The sequence below is a fragment of the Myodes glareolus genome, chromosome 21, assembly GCF_982192425.1.
Source record: "Myodes glareolus chromosome 21, mMyoGla1.1, whole genome shotgun sequence".
In the NCBI taxonomy this organism is placed as follows: Eukaryota; Metazoa; Chordata; class Mammalia; order Rodentia; family Cricetidae; genus Myodes; species Myodes glareolus.
The window spans coordinates 28249782-28273335 of record NC_142046.1 but is presented as its reverse complement, the minus strand read 5'-3'; the positions used below and the strand labels follow the sequence as shown (position 1 = coordinate 28273335).

Below are 23554 nucleotides of genomic sequence, written 5' to 3'. Positions count from 1 at the left end.
AAATGCTGAGAGAAATGCAGATGGTGGAGGATCAGCTTCTGGAATTTCAGAGGGAAATGACTTTGTTGGGAGCTGGGTAGAGGATGTAGTGTTACACTCTGACAAGAAACAGGTTTGATTCTGCAGAAGTGCTGAGAGAGTGGGTAGCTGCATTCAAAAAATAATGCACTAATTTGTTGGGTGGTGGAGATTTCTAGACAGTAGGTAGCATTCTGGCTGTGTCATGGTTACCATTTGCTGCTCTTAGCCAGTTCTGTAATAAGAAAGTGCAGCAAACAGAGCAGAATGGCACGGGAAATGTACAATTTTACTAGGAAAGAGTTGTAAAAAAAATTCCAAAATTGTTGCCGGGGAAGGTGTGGAGAAAGTAGCTGTGATTGTTAAAGAAATGAACATCATTAAAGAGAATTGGCAAACTCTACTGGTGAAAACAGTGGAAACGGTGGGAAATGTGCATGAGTGCAGGATGCCACTCATCAAAGGCTAAATCTGTGACAATGAAAGTTCATTTGAAAGCAGAGAATGCTGCCTAAGGGGTTCCCTGTGGAATAGAAACTGCTTAGGAATTATTTTCTCACATTGATTCTAGAGGGCCACCACAGCTCTGCTCCAAGGGAAACGGGCTACATTTCCAACTGACAACAGAACTTGGCAGTGCTGTTCATGTGTACTGGTTTTCCAGATATGAGAGATGAAAATGTAAGGGGTCATAGAAGCGTGAATCAAAGTTCCCCAAAGCCACTAAGGACAGGCAATGTGTGGCAGTCAGATTCCCTGCACTGAATCCTTATGATGAAGCTATGAAGTGACACTCATGTGACAAGAGAAACCCCAGGGTGTGAGAGAGGCCTGGGCCATGGGCCATTCACTGAGGAAGGCTGCAGGGTGGAAGCAGGCAGCAGGGCTTCCCAGTGCTGCTGGAGCTTTGGTGATTCCACCGCAAGTCCCAGAGGACAGCGATGTAGCTACAGGACTGCCCTTTTAGCCTTCAGTCTTGTCCCCGCTCTGTTCTCCTTTCTGGTCCTCCCACGTCTCCTCTTCATTTTATATTGGAATCATACAACGTTTCCTTTCATTTCTTTTTCTTCTTTTTTTTGGTCTGTCTGTGAATAACATTTAAGAAATTGCATTGAATCAGAAATACTTCCAATGTTTGAACAGCCCTGAAAATGTTTGACTCAGGAGACCTTTACAGATAGACTAATGCATTTTGGAATATGAGATGAAAATCACACTTTAGGTGTTGGTATAGAATGTTATAATTTAAAGTGATGTGCTGGGTGTCAAGTTAATGGAGAGGGCATAATCTGTATTGTCTGCCAGACCGGATGTATAGTCATCCTGGAAACCCTGTTTACTGGGACTGTGTGGTATTTCCAGAAAGGCTTAAGTAAAGGAAGACTCACCTGTGAATGTGTATGGCATCATTCTGTAGGCTAAGATTCTAGATTGAATATAAATGAAATGTCAAAAAGCAAAAAGCAAACTAAAGCCCAGTGGTGGTGGAGCATGCCATTAAGCCTGGCACTCAGGAGGCAGAGGCAGGTGGATCTCTGTGAGTTCAAGGCCAGCCTGGTCTACAAGAGTTAGTTCCAGGATAGGCACCAAATCTACAGAGAGACCTTGTCTGTGATGGGGAGGAAGGCAAGCTAAGAACCCAATTAATCTCTCTCTGCTTCCTGACTGCAAGTATTGTCTTGTGTGGACTCAACAACATCTTTTGGCAGACTCATCATCTTAACCATCTTCCATCAAGGAGACCCTGTACTTGATTTAGATATAGAACTTTAGCCTGTGGTGGTGCCCCAGGCATTTTATCTTAGCACTTGGGAGGCAGTAGCGGGCTGATTGCTGAGTTCAAAGCCATCCTGGTCTACAAGAGCTAGTTCCAGGATAGACCCCAAAGCTACAGAGAAACTCTGCCTCGAAAAACAAAACAAAACAAAAAACCAAAACAAAGCAAAAATGAAATAGATCTTTAAAATCAGAGGTCTTTTTAGCTTTTTCTAAGTACTGTTTAGCCCCCTTCTAGTATTCTGAAAATGCCTATATGGCCTGCCTGCTTGTGAACCTCCATTATATGAAGGTAACCAACCACCTGCGGGTTTCTCTGGCAGCTATTAAAATGGGCAAACAGGATATTCCCTTTATATTTTACAAATATTGTAATGGCAAAGTGGATGCTTTCAACCTCATGCTTACTTATTTCCAACAGTGTTTCCTAAAACAAAAACCAAATACAGTGAAAATATTTAATCCATTCTGTAAAGTGCTGTAGTGACATTTGGTTTGAATCTTTACTTAAAAACCAGTTTCCCCATTTTGTTCATATTTAGTCGAAATCATCTGAGCTTCAGGTTGCGCTTTAAGAAGAGTGTGAGGAAGAATTCATTTTTTTTCTTGCCACAGAAGTTCCAATAGAAGTAGTGGAGGTGCTGCCAGGATATGTCTGTTTCCATAAAATAAGCAGAACAAATTCCATGAATCAAAGCCACTAAGTATAGTTTTCAGAGATTGTAGGACATAGTTACTTTCCCTAGAAAAATATCCCAAATGTAGGCACACCCATTAGCCACAGAAAAATGTTTGAATAAATGCTACTTCAAACCTGTACACTTCCCTTTTATGGAACTATTAAAGGGATAGTAATCTACTATAACTATAATCTTTTTCATTTTGTTTTTCTGTTTTCGACCTCCCACATGCTTTGGTTTTAGATTTTCTCACCGAGTCTCATTCTACAGCACCACCTATGCGAGCTGCCTCCACCATGACCGATGGCTTGTAGATAAACTTGTGATCCAAACCCATGGGCAACATTGTAAAATAAACATGAGGCATGCTTTTGATTAATCATAGAAAAAGGCACAATGATGTAGACCTAGAAAGCAGTTATTTTAAAAGTACTTCTTACCTATATTCCTTGAAACCTTTGGTATAATCTTTCAAAAATTCTTTTTATTGGTCTCAGATATTTTTAAGATTTTTTATCATCACTTGAAAGATTAATCGATTCCCTTTATTAAATACACGTGAGAACACATTGAGTGCTGTGTTAGAAAAGCAGGAGGGAGATCCTCATCACTAGCATAAGAAAATAACTCTCAATAGCTGAGTCCTAAGTTTATGAAATACCAGCTGCTGCTGAGAAATGGATTGGATTTCAAACTCACCTGTGCATTCAATTTTCTTTTCTGTCCTTGATAGGAGGCCTTGACTGAAAATAACAGAATTTAAAACTCTTGCATATTTCTAGTGATACACATTTTTAGTTAGATAGTGATTTATACATTTAGAGGGAATAAATATTTATTTAATAAGCTGTTGTTCCTCATGTAATCTAATTTTATCTTCATAACATGCCTCTGAGGTTGTAACCGTTATCTTAATTTTATAAATGAATCTTTCAAAGTCAGGTAACTTATCAATATTATACAGTCAGAAAGTAAACAGAATCAAGCTTGTCTCTTTCTGCTAAATACTGCATATTATTTTGCTTGTAAGTGAATTAATTCTTTTCCCCTCCTGTTTTTCTCCCTTCCACTCTCATGTCGGTGTATGCACACACATTCACACACATGCACACTCAAACATACACATCATTCTTCTCTTCAAATGGTCCTTGGAATATTCACACATCAACAATTTTTTTATTTTTAGTTTAGCCTTTATTTGAAAAGCATATGATACTTTTGCTGTGAAATACAAGTTAATTATCCCTCATTGAGCAAAATGAAGAACAGTTTTCTTAGTAAAGAACGTTATTGAGTCATTGAGACTAAGTATGTAGTATGCAACATTATGTAACTTTAGTTTAGGAAGCTATATACTATTTAATGAGTGTTGTTTACTTCATTCATAAAAGAAAATTCAGATACATGGAACATTTTTCTAGCAGTATATCATTCTTTTATAGAATGATATTTCCCCTTTATCACAAGATAGAACATGTAATTTAAAGTATGTGTGAAGTTTTTAATATTTATACATATTTTTATTTCATTGGGTACATTAACAAATATCATATTAGATGAAAAATTACTTGATAACACTGTGATGGAATTTCATGATAACTTAAGAACTCAACCATTAGTATTCATTAGTACTTTATTATTAGTAACTATTTTATTAGTATTTATCTAATAGTTTTCTTGTTTGATAATAGTGGTAGAAACTTTTCTGGCTCTCAGACATACACTTTTAACACTATTTTTTGGTGATTCAGGAAAGGGTAGGATATTGAATATAGGCAGTAGGAAATTAATTGATCAAGGTATGTATAGTGTTACTCAAGAAATTATGTCTAATGGTTTTAGTGCTAGAAATTTGACTTTTAGATATAAATAAATTTCCTTTTAAAATGGATTTATTGGGAGGAGTGATAAGTAGTGGGCTTAAAGATGAAGTAACAGGAGTATTACAGTATCAGATTTGTACTGAACAGGAAAGAGCCTTAAGAATAAAGCTGAGTCATCATTACTTCAAGACAGGGCTTCTCTACTAATGAGGGTCTGTCTTAGAAAAGTAAAAGCTCTTAGGTGACTAGTTCAAAGGCCATCTGAGAAAGTCTTAGGTCAAACAGGGTCAAAGTTCAGCACTGAACCAGCAAAAATGTGAGAGAAATAGTAGAAAAGGATTTTATGCTTCTGGTTAGGACAACAAATTAGAAGTAAACATAAGACCTGAGGAAAACAGAAATAATGAAAATAGAGGCATCTATTTATTTTAATATAAATACCATAACTATATCAATTTATGATATCATCCCATAAGTATTAATTTTTTTTGTTGTTTTGGTTTTGTTTTTCTAAAGGGAGTGCTTATTTTTGTTGTTTGGTTGTAAGCCTCTAATGGCCGATCTGTCTCTCAAGCCTTGAGTGTGTTTATTTTTTAAAAATTATACATAAAATGCTTGTGTTTTTTTCAGGTTTTAATTTATGTATGCTTTTATTAGAATTATATGTATATATTTGAAGAAATATATGTATGTGTGTATATATATGTATGTATATTATCTATCTATCTATCTATCTATCTATCTATCTATCTATCTATCTATAATTTATTTTTGTTAAGTGTGAAGGTTTGAACAGGCCAATGAGTATTCTCATCATCGAGGCATTTTATGGAGGCTCCCATCGACAGCTGGTAGACCTACTCCAAGAAGAATTAGAGAGTTGTGTCCTCTACACTCTTCCTGCAAAGAAATGGCATTGGAGAGCAAGGACAGCAGCTTTATACTTCTCACAGAGTATTCCCAGCAGCGAGCACTACAGGTAATGTGGCTCTGTTTTGCTTTTTAAGTACTATCAGGGTATTTCTTTGTGTCTTCTGGAATTTCTCTGACTGTAGACCTAGAAGATAGTAAAAACTTTATGAAATGCAGAAAATTTTGAGAAGAAAGTAGTGATTACATTTTCAGGGGAGAGCATGTAATGTGGAATACCTTGGAGGTATCTTTATTTTTCTTCTCTTGTACATGTGTTCAGTATGTTGTGCTTATACTCTCCTGCTCCTATGACACTGTCTCTTACATTTTTATAGATTGTTAAGTAGTGGAAAGTTATCTGAAAGTGGCTCCTGTATCTAGTGGTCTCACTATGCTGGACTCCTGTCTGTAGGATTATATTGGTCTAGTTTTGGTGAGGAGTGCCTGGGTGATATGAATGGAACTGAGCAGATAGGTTGTTGTAGAAAGGGACTTTTTATTTTTTATGAAATGAGTTAGTCACTTACTGAAGGATCAGACAGCTCTGTTTTCTTGGACTGTGCCCTAGATTAACATGAAGGAAATTTCATTCATTTTCCTTTTGTAGTATTGTCACAGAATTACATTATCATTGCAATTTAAAGTCTTGTTTTCACCCCCTCACATGCTTGAAATTCTGTTTGTTGATCTGTGTTAGCTAATGTGGCAAAGACTGATTGTTGCTGCTTCTTAGCCTTTCTTCCTGTTCAGCAGAATCACTGTTCTATTTGAGGTGGCTAAACATCAAGCAGGCTCAAGGAGTAGAGCATTTTTGACCTAAAATTTTCATGATGATCTCAGTCTCTTTTGTCCACTTTCCTGACTGTTTTTTGCAGTTAGAGTTGGTCAATTCTTGTATCATGATTAGTGTTGCGATAATAGAGGGTTAGGTTATAGCAGTACAATTAAAGTACATAATCTAAATCAGAGAAAATGTCGTAATGGAGACTATTCAATTAAGATACGCAAATGACGGGCTGGAGAGATGGCTTAGTGAGTAAAAGCATTGACTGCTTTTCTAGAGGACTTGGATTCAATTTCCAGTACCCACCTTCACAGAGACATACATGCAGGCAAAACACATAAAATAATTTAATAAAATAAAACATTTTAAAATAGAAAAAAGATAGACTAATGTCTACAAAATATAACATAGATACAACTGAAAGGGACAGCTAGTGTTCTTCTCTCTCTTTCCTTTCCAAATCACTCCCTATAATTGTGGTTTTGTCTATTCTTTTTTCAAAACTATTCTTCATTTTTTTTTTACTTTTTCTTTTATTTTTTCTTTTACTTGTATGTTGAAACATGAACATAGCACCTACTAATATGGTAGCATAATGTTTGATACATGTTTCATGTGCTGTTGTATTAGTTATTTTTCTACTCACTGGTATCAGTTGCATGGCGGAAAAGAGTGTCAGAAACGAAAGGTTAATCTAGTTTCAGAGAAGAACAGACCAACATGGCATAACATAGTGGCTGAATTGGTGGTTGGGACCCTGGTGCTAAACAGGAATCAGAGATGGGGCGTCCCCAGAACTATCCTAGCTTTCCATTTCCATTGGATAATGCCACCTTATTTAGGATGAGTCTTCCTTCCTCAGTTAAACCTGTTTGGAAATACCCAAGTGTGCCTGTTTAGTGCCTTTGACCTTCCCTTCCCTCCCTCCCTTCCTCCCTTCCTCCCTCCCTCCCTCCCTCCCTCCCTCCCTCCCTCCCTTCCTTTCTGCTTTCTTAAGTGTTTTTATTCTACTGATAGTGACAAGATTTAGGAATTAGATGGCTGAAATTCACCACTTTTACTCTTGAGATAAAAGCTGAAATCTATGAATGTTCATTCGTTTTATTTTGATGCCATAAATTGTTCACAATAAATTAAGAAAAATATTCAGGAATGGGAAAGAAAAGCAGGTAGGTTAATAAGTAAATAAGATAATTAGCTGCTACTTTGCAAACAAATTGCAAAACAGTTGAAATTAGGAGAAATAAATTTATCTTTCTTTGTTATGAATCAATATTTTAAACCCTATGTTTTGATGATTGAATGATACTTTCTACAATGCAGACTGCTCAAATGTCACTTCACTCATAGAAACATTACCTTAATCTCTTAATATCATCACAGTAGTATAAGGTTATTGCCTGGCTCTTTTGTTTTCTTATTGCAGGTTTATTAATGTTATATTTTGTGCTATCTTTGTTATTTGATGTAAATCTTTAGCAATAAAAAGCATGCACCTTAAAAAAGCCACAATGTGTATTTAGAAGGTCAGTATTTCTATTGTCTTCCCAATTTTCTACTTCAGTCTTTTATTGTTATTCACTAATCAGATCTTCTCATATCTGTTCTGACAATAATGAGATTTGAGGGATAAATGAAAGCATACCAAAGAATCCCATTATATTATACCAGAGAGAAGTTTTTTCAGTGATAAAGGGGTTTGTCGGTTCCTAAAGATATGTGACTTGCTCGAGTTGATAGGAAAATTGTTTAGTTTATTGCAGTACTGCATGACAAGCAGTATTTAAGGAAAACAATAGTATTCTGTTCTGTTGGTGAAGAATTAATTTCTAGAAAAACTGATGAAAATGTAGAAAATCTATAATGTCATTTAAAATCTATTTTATCCAGTGAGGTTGACAATGAAAATTATGTCATGATCTTTAAATTACATTTGATATATCTGTCTGTTTAAACCTTTCCCATTTCAGTGTGGTAGAAACATTTAGAGTACTTTATTCTTGATTCGATATAAGGGCCCTTAGTTCTCCTACATTATAACACCATAACAGAACTTCTTATTCCTGAGAAGTTTCTCTATCCATTTATAAGACTTAACAGAGTGGGGAAAGCCACATGACATTACTACTTGTCATTTTTGTTATAAAGTGGTAAAAGAATGAGACACTCGAAGGACATTCTGGGGACTATTGTGGCTGAATTAGTTCGCTAGCCATGATCCTTAGACCTTTCTTATTTCCTGGCCTGCTTCCTTTTAGTGATATATGCAGGGTTGTTTTTTTTTTTCTTCCATGGGCAGCTGCTTTACATGTATACAGAAAGGTAGGAATAGAAATATATTTTCCTTTCAGATGAACTGTTTGTGAAGTATTCACAGGAACGAGCTTATGAACAAACATTCCTGAACAGCCTTTTCATTAGAACACGTGAAAGCATAATTGTGATTAACTCAAGCATCAAAAGGGAAAACATCAGACAGAGCAAAAAGTAGAACTGATTATAAAGAACTCTTCTGTGTCATTGTTTGAGTTGCATCCACATCTATACCACTTTTTAAAGTTTTAGTTTTATTTTGCACCTGTTTTTAGTTGGTGTATACAGGGCTTTTCAAACCTTGTGGCTCAGGAAAGAATCTCTTTTGCTCGGTCTAAAATGTAAACTGGAAATGAAACAATAGCATCAATGGAAAATAGTGAAATTTAAAGTTTGTAGATGAACAGAAAGTTTCTTGAAATACTGCAATGGATAGACTGCAGTCACATTAAAGGCACACATTTTTGAAATTAAAAATATATAGCATGGGTTGATAAAAATGAGAAAAATCTGTCTTAGGTAGGATATCTGTAGCTGTAATGAAACACCATGACCAAAAAGCAAGTTGAGGGTGAAAGGTTTTATTCAGCTTACACGTCCACATTGCAGCTCATCACTTAAGGAAGTCAGGGCAGGAACCCAAGCAGGACAGGATTCTGGAGACAGGAGCTGTTGCAGAGGCCATGGAAAGGAGTTGCTTACTGGCTTGCTTGCTCTGGCTTGTTCAGGCTTGCTCACTTTGCATTCTTATAGAACCCAGGACAGAGGTCCAGGGATCCTGGGTGGCACCATGTACCATTGGCTGGGCCCTCACCCATTGATCAGTAATTGTGAAAATGCCTTACAGCTGGTTCTCATGGATGCATTCCCTCCTCAACTGAGGCTCCTTCCTCTGATGGCTCTAACTTGTGTCATGGTGATGCACAAAACCAGACAGTACAAACTATGAATGCTTTTTATACATTTGAAAATAGGCAAAATGGGCAATTCTTAGAAAGCATAACCTACAAAACTGTACTCAGTGTAGAGCTGACCATATGACTGAGGCAGGGGCCTGAGATAAGTTATATTTGCTGCATTTTTGTTGCCCTGCCTCTTATCAGATATACATTTGGTGAGTTCAGGCGTCTTCTCTTCAGGTTTGCTGCCTAGTGATACAGATTGTAAATGTTAATACATGTTGTGATTGTAATATCTTATCACCACATGAGTACTATTTTTTGGGTTTTTTTGAAATTTTTTTTTGTGTATGTATAGTGTGTACCTGTGTGTACAAATTTCTGTATGAAGGTGCTCATGTGGGACAACAGCCATGTAGAGGACAAACTTGACTGCCACTTCTTGCCTTCAACCTTGTTTGAGCTAGGGTCTCTGTTGTTTCCCTTCTGCAGTGTACACCAGGCTAACTGATCTTCGAGCCTTCAGGGCATTTTACGCTCTCTGCCTCCCTTCTTACTGTCTGGGTTTGCAGACACAATCCAATGTATCTGGCATTTTTCATGGTTCAGGGAATTGAACTCAGGTTGTCAAGATTGTATTGTAAGTGCTTTTACCTGCAAAACTCTCTCTCTCTTCACACATGAGCTTTTTAAAATGTCTGTAGTGGATAGGAAATACAATGAGGAATTTTTTTTCTGAAAATACAATCAGGAACTGTATTTTGCATGTTCTTTATTCCTAGAGTAGATGATGGTACACAAAAATATTATTTGTTTAGTGTCCTTAATAACACTATTCCAAAATTATCCTCAGTCATGTACACTGTGAAGTTCTCTGATGTACTTGACTAGAGGCAGTAATATTCTGTTACTGGCCGGTTCACTGGCCTTATACGAATTGTATAAACTTCTTTTGGGGAGAAGACTGGATGATGTCTGATATTACATAAATAATTTTGTTATTAGGCTGGATGTAGTAACATCCTGTAATTTTACCAGTGTTTGATCCATGGATGAGAACTGACTGATGATTCCTCATCCTTTGCTTTGTTGACCAGCTTTCCTCTCCTAACAGTCTTAGGCATTTTCTTTCGTCTTACCTTCATAACTTCTTTATCTATTTTATCTACCCTGCACACACACTAACCTTCTAGATGTGGGTGGTGCTTAAGGCATTCTGAAGAAAGTTTTATCTCCTTCAGGTCTTTTCTGATTCTTCAGTTTAAATACCAGGACTTTATGTTGAAAATGTTGCTGACTACATAGTAATACAGAAACAGAATACTCCTGAAAACTAAATAATAACTCAGTTTGTGCATATGTAGTCGTTCTCTCTCTCTCTCTCTCTCTCTCTCTCTCTCTCTTGCTCTCTCTTTACCTTCTTTTCTTTCTGTGTTTCTCCATCTCCTTCTAACACACACATACATGCACGCACCCATGCGCACAGACTGCTACTATACACCCTACCTATATAGTGTCTTTCCAAAGTTAGAACTTAACCCTGTCCTCTGTCCTACAGTGTGGCCTCCAGGGTTCATCTTTTCACTTGTTTTTTGTTTTCGTTGTCAGTTCTCTCAAGAAGTAAGATATTCTGTTCAGAGAAAGGAAAAGTTTTCTTGTTCTATGTTTGTAGTTTGTTCTGCCTGAAATCTGTAAGTTAAAAAATAGTTTATATAGTTCATAGTATGTGTATATATATATATATATATATATTTGTGTGTGTGTGTGTATGTATCTATATATGTACTGTGAAGTCACCACTTCCAAGGAGTTAAAACACTGCAGTGAAATTTTAACTATGTTTTTTATTATCCTTTCTTGCTTATTTTAAAACAAAATAAGGTGTCAAAGGTAAGATTCTACACGCTTTTCTCAGGTGATGGTTCATATGGATACAAGATGTTATTTCTAACAGACTATGCCTTAGAGACCTCTATGGTAAATCTACTGTATAAATCTTTGAAACCTGAAAGTTATATTTAAAACTGAACTAAGTATTTAAGGTACTTTTATGGAGAGGAGAAAAATCATTGTTTTTAATGAATTGAATGAAAAAGTAAAAAAAGAAGAGATCTTCCAATGGATGCTAAATATATAATAATTTTACCTTATAAATATCACTTTTTTGCACAGTATTGAAGCTTTTAGAGCAACTTTAGGGTACTTCTTTCTAGTCAAGCGTTTTCTTGCATGTTGAATGTTTCTATTATGGTTAGTCTTAATACCATTGAAAAAAATCATTTAGGAAATAAAAGACTTTAATTCTACTTGTATTGTCAACTTTCATTTATTGAGAAAGCCTTACTTGCTCTTAACTTGGAATCAGTTTTGGTTTACTCGACTCCTTTGGGCATATTGGCTAGTTCTATGCCTCTGTGCTTCATTCTTGGATATGCGGTCACATGAGGGACCTTCTGGTTGTCTGAGATACTGGCCCATAAGGAGAGCTGCAAGAGGAAGGATGTGAACTGATGTAGGGCCAGTAATTACTCAAACTATATATATCTCTTTCATACTTTAATATTTCTAAAATAGTCATTATTTTTGTGTATTTTTTCTGTAAAATCTCTCATGTTTTCAGTATTTTGTCATACTTCTGATGCAAAATTAATATTCCACTTCTTTAGGAGAAAGATAATGTACAGTTGGGAAAGAATTGAGAAGTACTGTGTACAATTTATTGTGGCTCTTGTAGTTACTTACTAGTGCAGGAGAATTGTCTGTATTCTGTCAATCATGTATTTTAGTAAAACGCTGATTGTCCCGGCAGGAAGTATAGGCGGGTCAAACAGACAGGAAGTAGAAGTGGGGCAATGAGAATGGGAGAAGGCTAGGGATGAGGAAGTTTCCTCTGCCATTCCTACGCAGACCACCGAAGAGGCAACAACATGTGAGCTGACAGCTGAAAGAGGTACCAAGCCATATGGATAACATAGATCAGAGTAATGGGTTAATATAAGCTATAAGAGTTAACAAGAAGCCTGAGCTAATGGGGCCAATCAGTTTATAATCGTATGGAGTCCTGTGTGTGAGTTTTACTGGGACTTGCTGGCTGTGGGGTACCATGCGGGAACAGATACCCCAACTAGCTGGCCCCTCATGTTACATATGGTCCCACATTGGGCGCCACTCTGTAAAAGGAGCGGTGGGCTGCATTTCCGCCCAGCTAGCTTTACCCGAAATAATTACATGGAAACTGTATTCATTTAAATACTGCCTGGCCAATTAGTTATAACCTCTTATTGGCGAGCTCTTACATATTGATTCAACGCATTTCTATTAATGCGTGTTACCACTTGACTGTGGCTTACCAGGACGAGTCTAACCGGGGTCCATCTCGGGGAGGAGAGCTATGGCGTCTGACTGCCTCTGCTTTCTTTCTCCCACAATTCTGTTCTGCCTACTCCACCCACCTAAGGGCTGGCCTATCAAAAAGGCCAAGGCAGTTTCTTTATTAACCAATGAAAGTAACACATAGACAGTTCACCCTCCTCCATCAACTTACATTATTCTTTTTCCCCCCTTAGCATTTATTTTAATGGTGTGAGTGCTAGAGCTGGTAGCATAAAGCCAAATTTGAAAACAAGGATCTATTGTGTTAGTCTGTAGTCCTTAGTGATCCTTGACTGATGTACCTATGTTCATTTATTAATTTGAGTATATACTTGATTAAATAATCCCTTTTTGAAAACCACCAGTGTCTTTCCATTGTATATGTAAACCCAGCATCCAGAAAAGTTGCACCTTTGGCTGACCACCCTGTCAGCATCCTTAATGTTACCTCCCAGTTTCCTCACATCCCTAACTTGCAATAGCAGCCCTGGCCTTGTTTATTTGTAGCACTGTCAAGGTTTTCCTTTTACCATACCCTGTTGTTGGACCTTTGACCATCCAGCAACATAAGAATATCCCTCTCCTATGCCCTTGTTTCTCCTCTTACCTTCCTCTTCCCTTTTCTCAGGTCCCAGCAAAGTTTCACCTTGTCAGACAATCTTTTCTTAGCATTGTATCTGAAGTGAAATTTCTATTTCTGCCACTTCTCTACTGTCTAAAATGATTTTATATAATTTAGGATTATTTTGATGGCTTTACTTATTTTCTATCCCTGCTTTTTGGGGTTTTATTATGACAAACCATATCTGTTATGTTGACCATCTTACCCATAGTAACACAAACATACTGTCTATCAGGTCAAATACTTGTATGGTAAATGTGACTTGATCAAGGAATGAATCAAGTTTGAAACAGCAGAATATAGTTGCTGTTGGTGTTCTAAAAACTTTGTGTGTGTGTGTGTGTGTGTGTGTGTTTTCTTTTTTTGCCTCTCTCCCTACTTTTCTTTTTCTTCTGTAACTCCAGTATTCCATATTTGAGCCATGTCTTAGAGACATATGTAGTGCTTAGAGACACTGAGTAGTCCATGTTAAATGAGTTTTATGGAGTTAGTAAAGAATTCCATATGTTGTTACTCACTTATTTTTATGAGGTATATTAGTCATACTATGAAAATAAATCATCTGTAAGATCCATTTTATAAATAAAATGTAATTTCTTCTATTTTCTCATCTAAAATTAAACATTTCTAGAAAAATACTTTTAGCTCAAGTAACTTTCTAGCATTTGGTTGTGTGTGATACTTTACAGAATATATGGTTGTATTTTTAAAGATTTGTGGTTTTAGCTGTGGCCACCCATGAACAGTGAACTTTTAATTTATATTGTAAAAGAGTATTCAGATATCAAGAGATTAGAATTTGGTCCAGAAAGTTTATTTTGCTTGACTATTGCTATTGTTTTAGCTTTTGAAAAGTGGTTTTAGATAGGCATTCTTTGAGTTAGTCATAGATACCAGCACTCAGTATTACATCTTCCAGTCCTTTGTGTTGTAGCATCTGATTTAGCATCTGTGAAATAATAAAAATTTAAATAATCTTTAATGAAATATTTTTTAAAATTAAAAACATTGTTTGTATGTGTGTTTGAGTTTTTGCACATGTGTGTGCTTTTGTGTGTGCATGCCACAAGTATGTAGATACTAGAAAACCAGCATTTGAGAGTTGGCTTTCAACTTCCAGTGTGGCTTGAGTATTGAACTCAGATTAGCAGGAATGCACAGCAAGTGCTTTTTCCTGCTGAGCCATTTTGCCTACCAGTATTTTCACTTGTGTATCTACATAAAAAAGTTACCTTAGTATAGTAGGAGGTCACTTGTTTTCTATTTCCATCCATTTGCATGCAAAATTCAAGATGTCATTGTTTTTTACCGCTGAGTAAAACTCTAATGTGTATATGTTCCACACCTTTTTTAACCATTCTTCTATTGAGGGGCACCTAGGTTGTTTCCAGGTTCTGGCTATTACAAATAGTGCTGCTATGAACATAGTAGAACAAATACTTTTGTAGTATGTTAGGGAATCTCTAGGGTATATTCCCAAGAGTGGAATTGCTGGGTCATGACGGAGGTTGACTCCCAGTTTCCTGAGAAACCGCCACACTGATTTCCACAGTGGCTGCACAAGTTTGCATTCCCACCAACAATTGATGAGTGTTCCCCTCATTCCACATCCTCTCCAGCATAGGCTATCAGTGGTGTTTTTGAGTTTGGCTATTCTGACAGGTGTAGGATGATATCTCAACGTTGTTTTGATTTGCATTTCCCTGATCGCTAAGGAGGTTGAGCATGATCTTAAGTGTCTTTTGGCCATTCGAAGTTCATCTGTTGTGAATTCTCTGTTCAGTTCAGTACCCCATTTTTTATTTGGGTTAATTAGAGTTTTAGTGTCTAGTTTCTTGAGTTGTTTGTATATTTTGGAGATCAGACCTTTGTCTGTTGAGGGGTTGGTGAAGATCTTCTCCCAGTCCGAAGGTAGCCTTTTTGTCTTACTGACAGTGTCCTTTGCTTTGCAGAAGCTTCTCAGTTTTAGTAGGTCCCATTTATTCATTGTTTCTCTTATTGTCGGCGCTCCTGGAGTTCTGCTTAGGAAGTGGTCTCCTGTGCCTATATCTTGTAGACTATTTCCCGCTTTCTCTTCTATCAGGTTCAAAGTGGATGGATTAATGTTGATGTCTATTTAGATTGTTCACCTGGTCTTGATTTAACTTTGGTAAATGGTATTTATCTAAAAACCAATCCATTTCTTGTACATTTTCCAACTTTGTGGCATATAAACTCTCGTAGTAAGATCTAATGATTCTCTGAATTTCCACTGTGTCTGTTGTTATGTCCCTCTTTTCATTTCTGATCTTATTAATTTGAGTGTTCTCTCTCTGCCATTTGATTAGTTTGGCTAGGGGTTTGTCAATCTTGTTGATTTTCTCCAAGAACCAACTTTTTGTTTCGTTATTTTTTGGATTGTTTTCTGTGTTTCTATTTTGTTGATTTCAGCCCTCAGTTTGATTATTTCCAATCTTCTACTCCTCCTGGGAGAGTCTGCTTTTTTTTTTCCAGAGCTTTTAGGTGTGCTGTTAAGTCTCCAGTATGTGCTTTCTCCGTTTTCTTTAATTGGGCACTTAGTGCTATGAACTTTCCTCTTAGCACTGCTTTCATTGTGTCCCATAGGTTTGAGTATGATGTGTTTTTATTTTTATTAAATTCAAGGAAGACTTTAATTTCTTTCTTTATTTCTTCCTTGACCCAGGGATGATTCAGTAGTTGACTGTTCAACTTCCACGCGTTTGTAGACTTTCTGGTGTTCGAATTGTTATTGAATTCTAACTTTATTTCGTGGTGATCCGACATGACACAGGTGATTACTAATATTTTTTTGTATCTGTGTAAGTTTGCTTTGTTACCGAGTATGTGGTCAATTTTTGAGAAGGTTCCATAGCTGCAGAGAAGAAGGTATATTTTTTCCTATTTGGGTGGAATGTTCTATAGATATCTGTTAAGTCCATTTGATTCATTACCTCTAGTAATGCTCTTATTTCTCTGTTGAGTTTCTGTTTGATTGACCTGTCCATTGGTGAGAGAGGTGTGTTGAAGTCTCCTACTATTAGTGTGTATGGTTTGATGACTGCCTTGATTTCTAAAGGTTTTTCTTTTACATAAGTGGGTGCTTTTTTATTAGGGGCATAGATATTCAGGATTGAGACTTCCTCCTGATTAATTGTTCCTGTTATGAGTATGAAATGTCCAGCTCCATCTCTTCTGATTGATTTTAGTTTGAAGTCAATTTTGTTAGATATTAGAATGGCCACACCAGCTTGTTTCTTAGATCCATTTGCTTGGAAAACCTTTTCCCAACCCTTTTCTCTGAGTAGGTGTCTGTCTTTGTGGTTGAGGTGTGTTTCTTGTAAACAACAGAATGTTGGATCCTGTTTTCTTATCCAGTCTCTTACTCTGTGCCTTTTTATAGGTGAGTTGAGTCCATTAATATTAAGTGATATTAATGACCAGTGGTTGTTGACTCCGGTTATTATTTTTTTGTGTGTGTGTGTGTAGTAGAGTTTGTGTGTTTCTCTTCTTTGAGTTGTGGTTGTGAAGGGTTACTAGATGTCTGAGTTATTGTAGGCAGTGTTGGCAATGTTGGATTCCTTGGGTTGCAATTTTCCTTCTATTACTTTCTGTAAGGCTGGATTTGTGGCTACGAATTGTTTAAATTTATTTTTATCCTGGAATATTTTGTTTTCTCCGTTGATAGTGAACGATAGCTTGGCTGGGTATAGTAGTCTGGGTTTGCATCCATGATCTCTTAGTTTCTGCAGTACCTCTATCCAGGATCTTCTGGCTTTCATGATTTCCATAGAGAAGTTTGGTGTAAGCCTGATAGGTTTACCTTTATAAGTCACTTGACCTTTTCCTTTGCAGCTCTTAATATTCTTTCTTTAATTTGTATGTTTTTTATTTTGATTATTATATGGCGAGGGGACTTTTTATTGATCCAGTCTATTCGGTGTTCTGTATGCTTCTTGAACCTTCATAGGAATATCGTTCTTTAGGTTGGGAAAGTTTTCTTCTATAATTTTGTTAAATATATTTTCTGGGCCTTTGATCTGCAGTTCTTCTCCTTCTTCAATCCCTATTATTCTTAGATTTGGTTTTTTTTTATTGTGTCCCAGATTTCCTGAATGTTTTGTGAAGAGAATTTTTTGGATTTGCTGTTTTCTTTGACCAGAGCATTTATTTTCTCTATGGTATCTTCAGAATCTGAGATTCGTTCTTCTATCTCTTGTATTCTATTGGTTATGCTTGATTCTGTAGTCTCCGTTCGTTTACCTAGGTTTTCTATATCCAGCCGGTTCTCGGTTTGTGTTTTCTTTATTGCCTCCATTTCAGTTTTCAATTCTTGGACTGTTTCCTTTACCTGTTTGATTGTTTTTTCTTGGTTTCTCAGGGTATCATTCACGGACTTACTTATTTCTTCAACCTTTTTGTTATATTTCTCATCCATTTCTATACTCATTTCTTCAAACTTTTTGTTATACTTCTCATCCAATTCTTTAAGGGAGTTATTCATATCCTGCTTAAGGGACTCTATTGCTTTCATAATGGCACTTTTTTCCACTTCTTCTGGGTTAGAGTGTTCAAGTCCTTCTATTGTATGGTTGTTGGGATCTGGCATTTTCATGTTGTTTTTCAGATTGTTGGAGGAGGTCTTGCCTTGGTGTCTGTCCATCTCTTCGTTCAAATGCTCTCTATTGGAACTTCTGGTAGTGGGTCAGGTTCCCTTGTTGAGCAGGGAATTCACTGATAGAATGCCTACCTTTCTTCAGGCAGGCTATTGAAGCACAGGCACTCCCTCTTTCCGGGATGTGCCTACAGAGCAGGCCCAGTGTGCAAGACAACTGAGCTGGGGAAATTTTATTGCCCCAGTGGGAAGGGAGAAATATAGGAATTTGTACCTGGATGGAAGCTGGGATGGCAGGCGGGAGAGCTTAGCAGGGTGGAGCCAGCACTGCAGGGTGACCTGGGAGTCTGTGGGGTCGGGGAAAGTCCTAGCTCCTCCTGGCAGGGCCCCTGCCGCGGTCCCGAGGCAAACTCACCCCTCCGATGGCCCTCTGGATGGAAGCTCATAGCTCTAACTTCTTATTGGCTAGCTTTTACATCTTAATTTAACCCATTTCCATTATTTTATATTTTACCACGAGACTCATGGCCTACCTGCAAGGTTTTGTCATGCCTGTCAATGGCAGCAGCTCCATGGCTTCTCTCTGACTCCATCTCCTTTCTTTAGTTTAGTTTTCCTCTAGCTTTACTCTACCATACCACAGGCCCAAGGCAGTTTCTTTACTACTAACCAATGATATTCACACCTTACAGAGAGGAGTCCCACATCACCTTAAGAGTTCTATAGTATTGTAAGGGAATGGTAGTCCCAGGTTTTAATCTAATATATGTTTTGTTTATCTGAAATGTACAATGTTGTAGAATTTCATTCAGCCAATAGCTTTGGGATACTGGCCCTTTGGGCATTGTCTGAGGGGCTATGTGTCGACTGATAAGCAGAGAGAAAAAGCTTGCTCACTTTCTGGGGGAAATCGGAGCAGAAGCAAGCTTGTGCTGTTGTTCACATTCTTCCAGGGTAGAGTGGTGGGATGTGGTGGCTTCCAACTGGTCCAGTATTCTGTGAGTCTCTGTTTCCCCTTTGAATCTCATTTTCTTTGTATCCCCGTAGTAAAGACAATTTGTAGCTCTCGCAATCCATATCATGTTAGTACAATATTTATTTTTCAGTTCATAATGGTAGAAAAGTTACAGTTATGAAAAATCAATAAAAATAATTTTATAGTTTGTAGTCACCACGTCTTGAAGAACTGTATTAAAGGGCTGTAACATTATAAAGGTATCTTTAGAAGGAGCTAAAGACAGGTGGAGATGAAGTTAAAGAATGTCATAGGAAGCGAAAGTATGAATGAAATTAATATGGGAAAAGTAAGGAGATGTTTGAAAAACAAAATTCGGCTTAACATGAACATAGTTTGAATTAGGAGAGAGCTGGGAGGCACACACTTTTAATCCCATCACCCAGGAGGCAGAGGCAGGTGGATATCTGTGAGTTTGAGGCTAACCTGTCTACAAAGTGAGTTCCAGGACAGTAAGGGCAGTTACATGGAGAAACCCTGTCTTGAAAAGAAAACAACAATCAAACAAAAGATTTAAAAGGCTTCATGAGAGATCAGGGAGATAAAGATGCGTGGACTTTGTCTAATGTATGTGTGTTGTTGAATTCAACCAACTCTAGTGGCACAGTCCTGTAATTGAGCTACTTAGGAAGCAGAGGCAGGAAGATTGTAAATTTAAGGCATCCAGGTTCTACTCATTAACATTTACATACATATGTCTTGTCTAGCAATTTGTCATACATATTTTTCTTAGCATACTGCCAAGAATGATTGTTTTTATATATATGGAATATTCCATGTTCACTCATTTGAAGTACTAATATATTTGTTTAAAATTGAATCTACAGGTTAGACACTTATAGTCCTACTAATCCTGACTTAACAAATACTAGCCAACATGGAGTGCATTTCTTCAGTGATTGACATTTCTAGGAACATGTGCTGGGTTTTGATGTTCACTATTGTCCTTGTCTGTATTTTGCATACTATTACATAGGAACTGGGAAGGATAGGTGACAATAGACTAGAAGTTACAGGAGATGAATTCAGAGTTTAGTTCAGCCAATTTTCTGCACTAAGAGGTAGTCCATTATCATTCTATATCTTGATCTTCAAATTTTCATTTGTTCTTATAAAGAACAAACGAAGTAATCTTTCTGGAATGGTGTGTAAGGTATCATCCTCCCTCACCCCGGTATGAAGGATTGAACCAAAAATGAGGTAGCTTCCTTATATTGATTCTTATCTCTAGCCCTGTTCTCACTCTTAAAATTTTTACAGGGGTTTTCTTAGTTGCCTGTGTTGTCTTGAAACTTAGTCTTAACCTTAAGAAGGCCTTCAGTTTGAGATTCTCTTGCCTCAGCTTCCAGAGAATCAAGAATTAGTGTCTTGTACCATCATGTTCTACAGTTTATAAATGTGACAGTAAAATATTGTAAAAGTTGCACAGTTTGCAGTAGAATTATTGTGCTCTTTTAAGTAACACATCTAAAGTTTCTAAAACAATGTATAATATTGATCTCTGGCTTTTCAGTGGCCTATTTTCCAATATGAACAAGAGAGGTGAAATGGAATAGATACTTTAGTTAGAAGATGATGTTTAAATAGTGCTTGTCCCATGGCCCTAGTGCATTATTCTATTTGTTCTTTAACAAGAGGTAGTTGAAAGTTGTCATAATTGAGAAGTAATAAAGATAGAGAGAATATTATTTATAGATTCGTGTTTTTCTTTGTCCTTGCAGTTGTGATGACCAATTTTAAATTTAGCTAAGTTGTAGGCTTTTTACAATGAGTAATAATAATAATAACAGTACTCCAATTACATTGTTTTGTATTTAGGAAAGTAAATTAAGAGTATTTCATTTTTTTCCAGCATTTTTTTCCAGATAGTTATGCTGTACCACCTATTTTATAAGAGACATTGATGATTGGCACTGATAGGAAAGTGTGGAAGATGATGATTGTACAGGGAAAGAAAAGCCAGGTAGTTCTACCGTGGAGCCAAGGCTTTAATGGCAGTAGGTGCCTTTTTTTTTGCATATAAAATAAAAACTTTTAATAAAAGGAATTAGAAATGCTTACATGATATACATTACAGATAAACCATTAATAACATTCCTATAATTTTAATGTCTTCATATACCAGAGAATTAAGAGTTAATAACTTTTTTGTGAAATAAGTACATTTATTTTAACTTTTCTATGCAGTTAGCAGATTTATAACATTTCTTTTTTTATTTATTTATTAAAAATTTCCACCTCCTCCTCACCTCCCATTTCCCTCCCACTCCCCCTACTCCCCCTCCCACTCACTCTCCAGTCCTAAGAACAGTCAGGGTTCCCTGTCCTGTGGGAAGTCCAAGGTCCTCCTCACTTCCTCCAGGTCTAGGAAGATGAGCATCCAAACAAACCAGGCTCCCACAAAGCCAGTCCATGCAGTAGAATCAAAACCGAGTGCCATTGTCCTTGGCTTCTCAGTCAGCCCTCATTGACAGCCACATTCACAGAGTCCGGTTTGATCACATACTCCATCAGTCCCAGTTCAGCTGGCCTTGGTGAGCTTCCATTAGATCAGTCCCACCATATTGGAAGTAGACAAGATTGCCAGGCAAAAGTTGGGTGCACGGGGGTGGGAGTGGAGTGGGTGTAAGGGGAGATGGGGAGGATTGGGGAGAGCTTGGGGGAATGGAATGGTTAGAATGGAGGAGGGGTGGATATGGGAGCAGGGAAGTAGATATCTTAATTAAGGGAGCCATTTTAGGGTTGGCAAGACACTTGACTCTAGAGGGGTTCCCAGGTTCAAGGAGATGTCCCCAGCTTGTTCCTTGGGCAGCAGAGGAGAGGGTGCCTGAACTGGCCTTGTCCCATATTCACACTGATGAATATCTTGCATATCACCATAGAACCTTCATCTGGCGATGGATGGAGATAGAGACAGAGACGCACATTGGAGCACTGGACTTAGCTTCCAAGGTCCAAATGAGGAGCAGTAGGAGGGAGAACATGAGCAAGCAGGTGTTTTTTTAAGGAAAAATACCATCTTAGAAATATGATAGAATAAATGATTTCTAACATCTATTACTTTCCTTATTCTTTAAGATTCAGAAAAAAATATTTATGGGCATATTTGAACATGAAGAAATTTCTCTCATTCATTTAGGTAAATAGAACAATATTCTAATTGCCAAAATATTAGAATATTGAAAGAAGTGTTCTAACATACTTTCTTGGAATGAATATACATTTTGACAAACAGACTTGGAGTTTCTTCTCTTATTCCCAAACGAATTTTTAAATAGAATAGAATTTGGACATTTTAGGTCATTTATGTCATATTCTATCATATTGGCACATATTATTTAGCCTGAATGTATCACTTTATTAATAATTTTCAAATTAATTTCTAATTCACAACTAAATTGTTTGAATATATGTTGTATAGTGTAACATTTTGCTAACTTTATACATTATGGGATAACTCAGGCTAACTCACATATTTATCACTTAACAATTTCTCAAATTTTTTTCGGTGAAAAGGTTAAAAGTTTGCTTTCACATTTTGATTTTATTAGTGTATTATTGTTAAATGTGAACACCATTCAGTGAAATAAATAACTAAAAGTAAACATTTTAGTATAATTGAAACTTCGTGTTTGGGCGTGTGTGTTCCTGTGCAAGCATATGTAAGTGTGCATTTGTTTTGTGTGTGTGTGTGTGTGTGTGTGTGTGTGCGCGCGCACACGCACGCATGCATGGATGGAGGTGTGTGTGTATGTATACTTGGGTAAACTTGAAATAAGCTGCCAGTCTTGTTCCATCTAGACTCTGAATCGCTTGTTCCTATGCTACTTTACACTGAGTTCTGTGCATTCCATTTTTAGCTCTACACATTGTATTATGTATCTCTAAAATCCTCAAATCTTAAAAAGTAATATAATGCCATTATTACTTGACTAAAACCCAAGTAATTTCTTACAGTCATGGAATACTTTAAAGTGTAAATTCTTATGTTTACTAGAAAGTACTGAGCAAATAACATGACTTTTTATGCATTGTACATAGTACAAGGCATTCTCCAAGGGTGCTGGTGTTATCTATGCAGTGGTTGCTCTGTACCTGCTCTTTGCCCACAGAGCATGAGAGGTTTTATTTGAGGAATGACTAATTGATGTTCATGTAGTACCTTACTTAGTGTATTCAATGCTTTGTATTCATATAGTTTGTAATGTGTCTCTTTTTAAAGATTGTGCTGTGTTATATGAATGGTGCATATCCAGTAGGGTGGTGAAAGCTGCTGTGTTCGTTACCACAGCGACAGCTCTGCCCATAGGAGGGCGCCGGGCTTAGTGTGTGTTTTAGGTGCCCTGCAGTAGTTTATAATGTGCAACCAGGGGTTAGAGTACTGTTTTCTCTGTGCACTACAGGCTTAAGATTAATAACAGCGTATGTGGTATTACATTTTATCTTTCCATATTGTAAGTATAAATATTGTAAGTATAAGTATAACTTTATACTTTATATTCAATATTGTAAGTATAAATATAACTCAGTAATATTTAGGTTTGTTTTCTGGATTTTTTCTTTTGTTTATATATATATCATATATATTATATATATAAATATAAAGTAAACATTCTGTCTACAAAAATTTATCAAAGTGGCTAGATATTCTTAATTAAGAAAGTTCTAATTAGAATAATTTTTTATTAATGATGTGTCACTGTGAGTAAATAAGATCACAGTAATATT

General features: G+C 36.8%; 1 protein-coding gene across 13 annotated transcripts in view; it reads left to right on the top strand.

Moving 5' to 3' along the window:
- Window positions 1-23554, top strand: part of Qtman (queuosine-tRNA mannosyltransferase) — a 338666-nt gene that overhangs the window by 110335 nt on the left and 204777 nt on the right. For 12 of the 13 annotated variants that reach the window (XM_085681197.2, XM_085681196.2, XM_085681193.2 and 9 more), the window contains one exon: window positions 5077-5276. In XM_085681197.2, coding sequence (XP_085537323.2) covers window positions 5077-5276 — 200 coding nt within the window. The remainder of the gene's footprint in view (window positions 1-5076; window positions 5277-23554) is intronic. The other variant, XM_087899925.1, reaches the window with a different exon arrangement.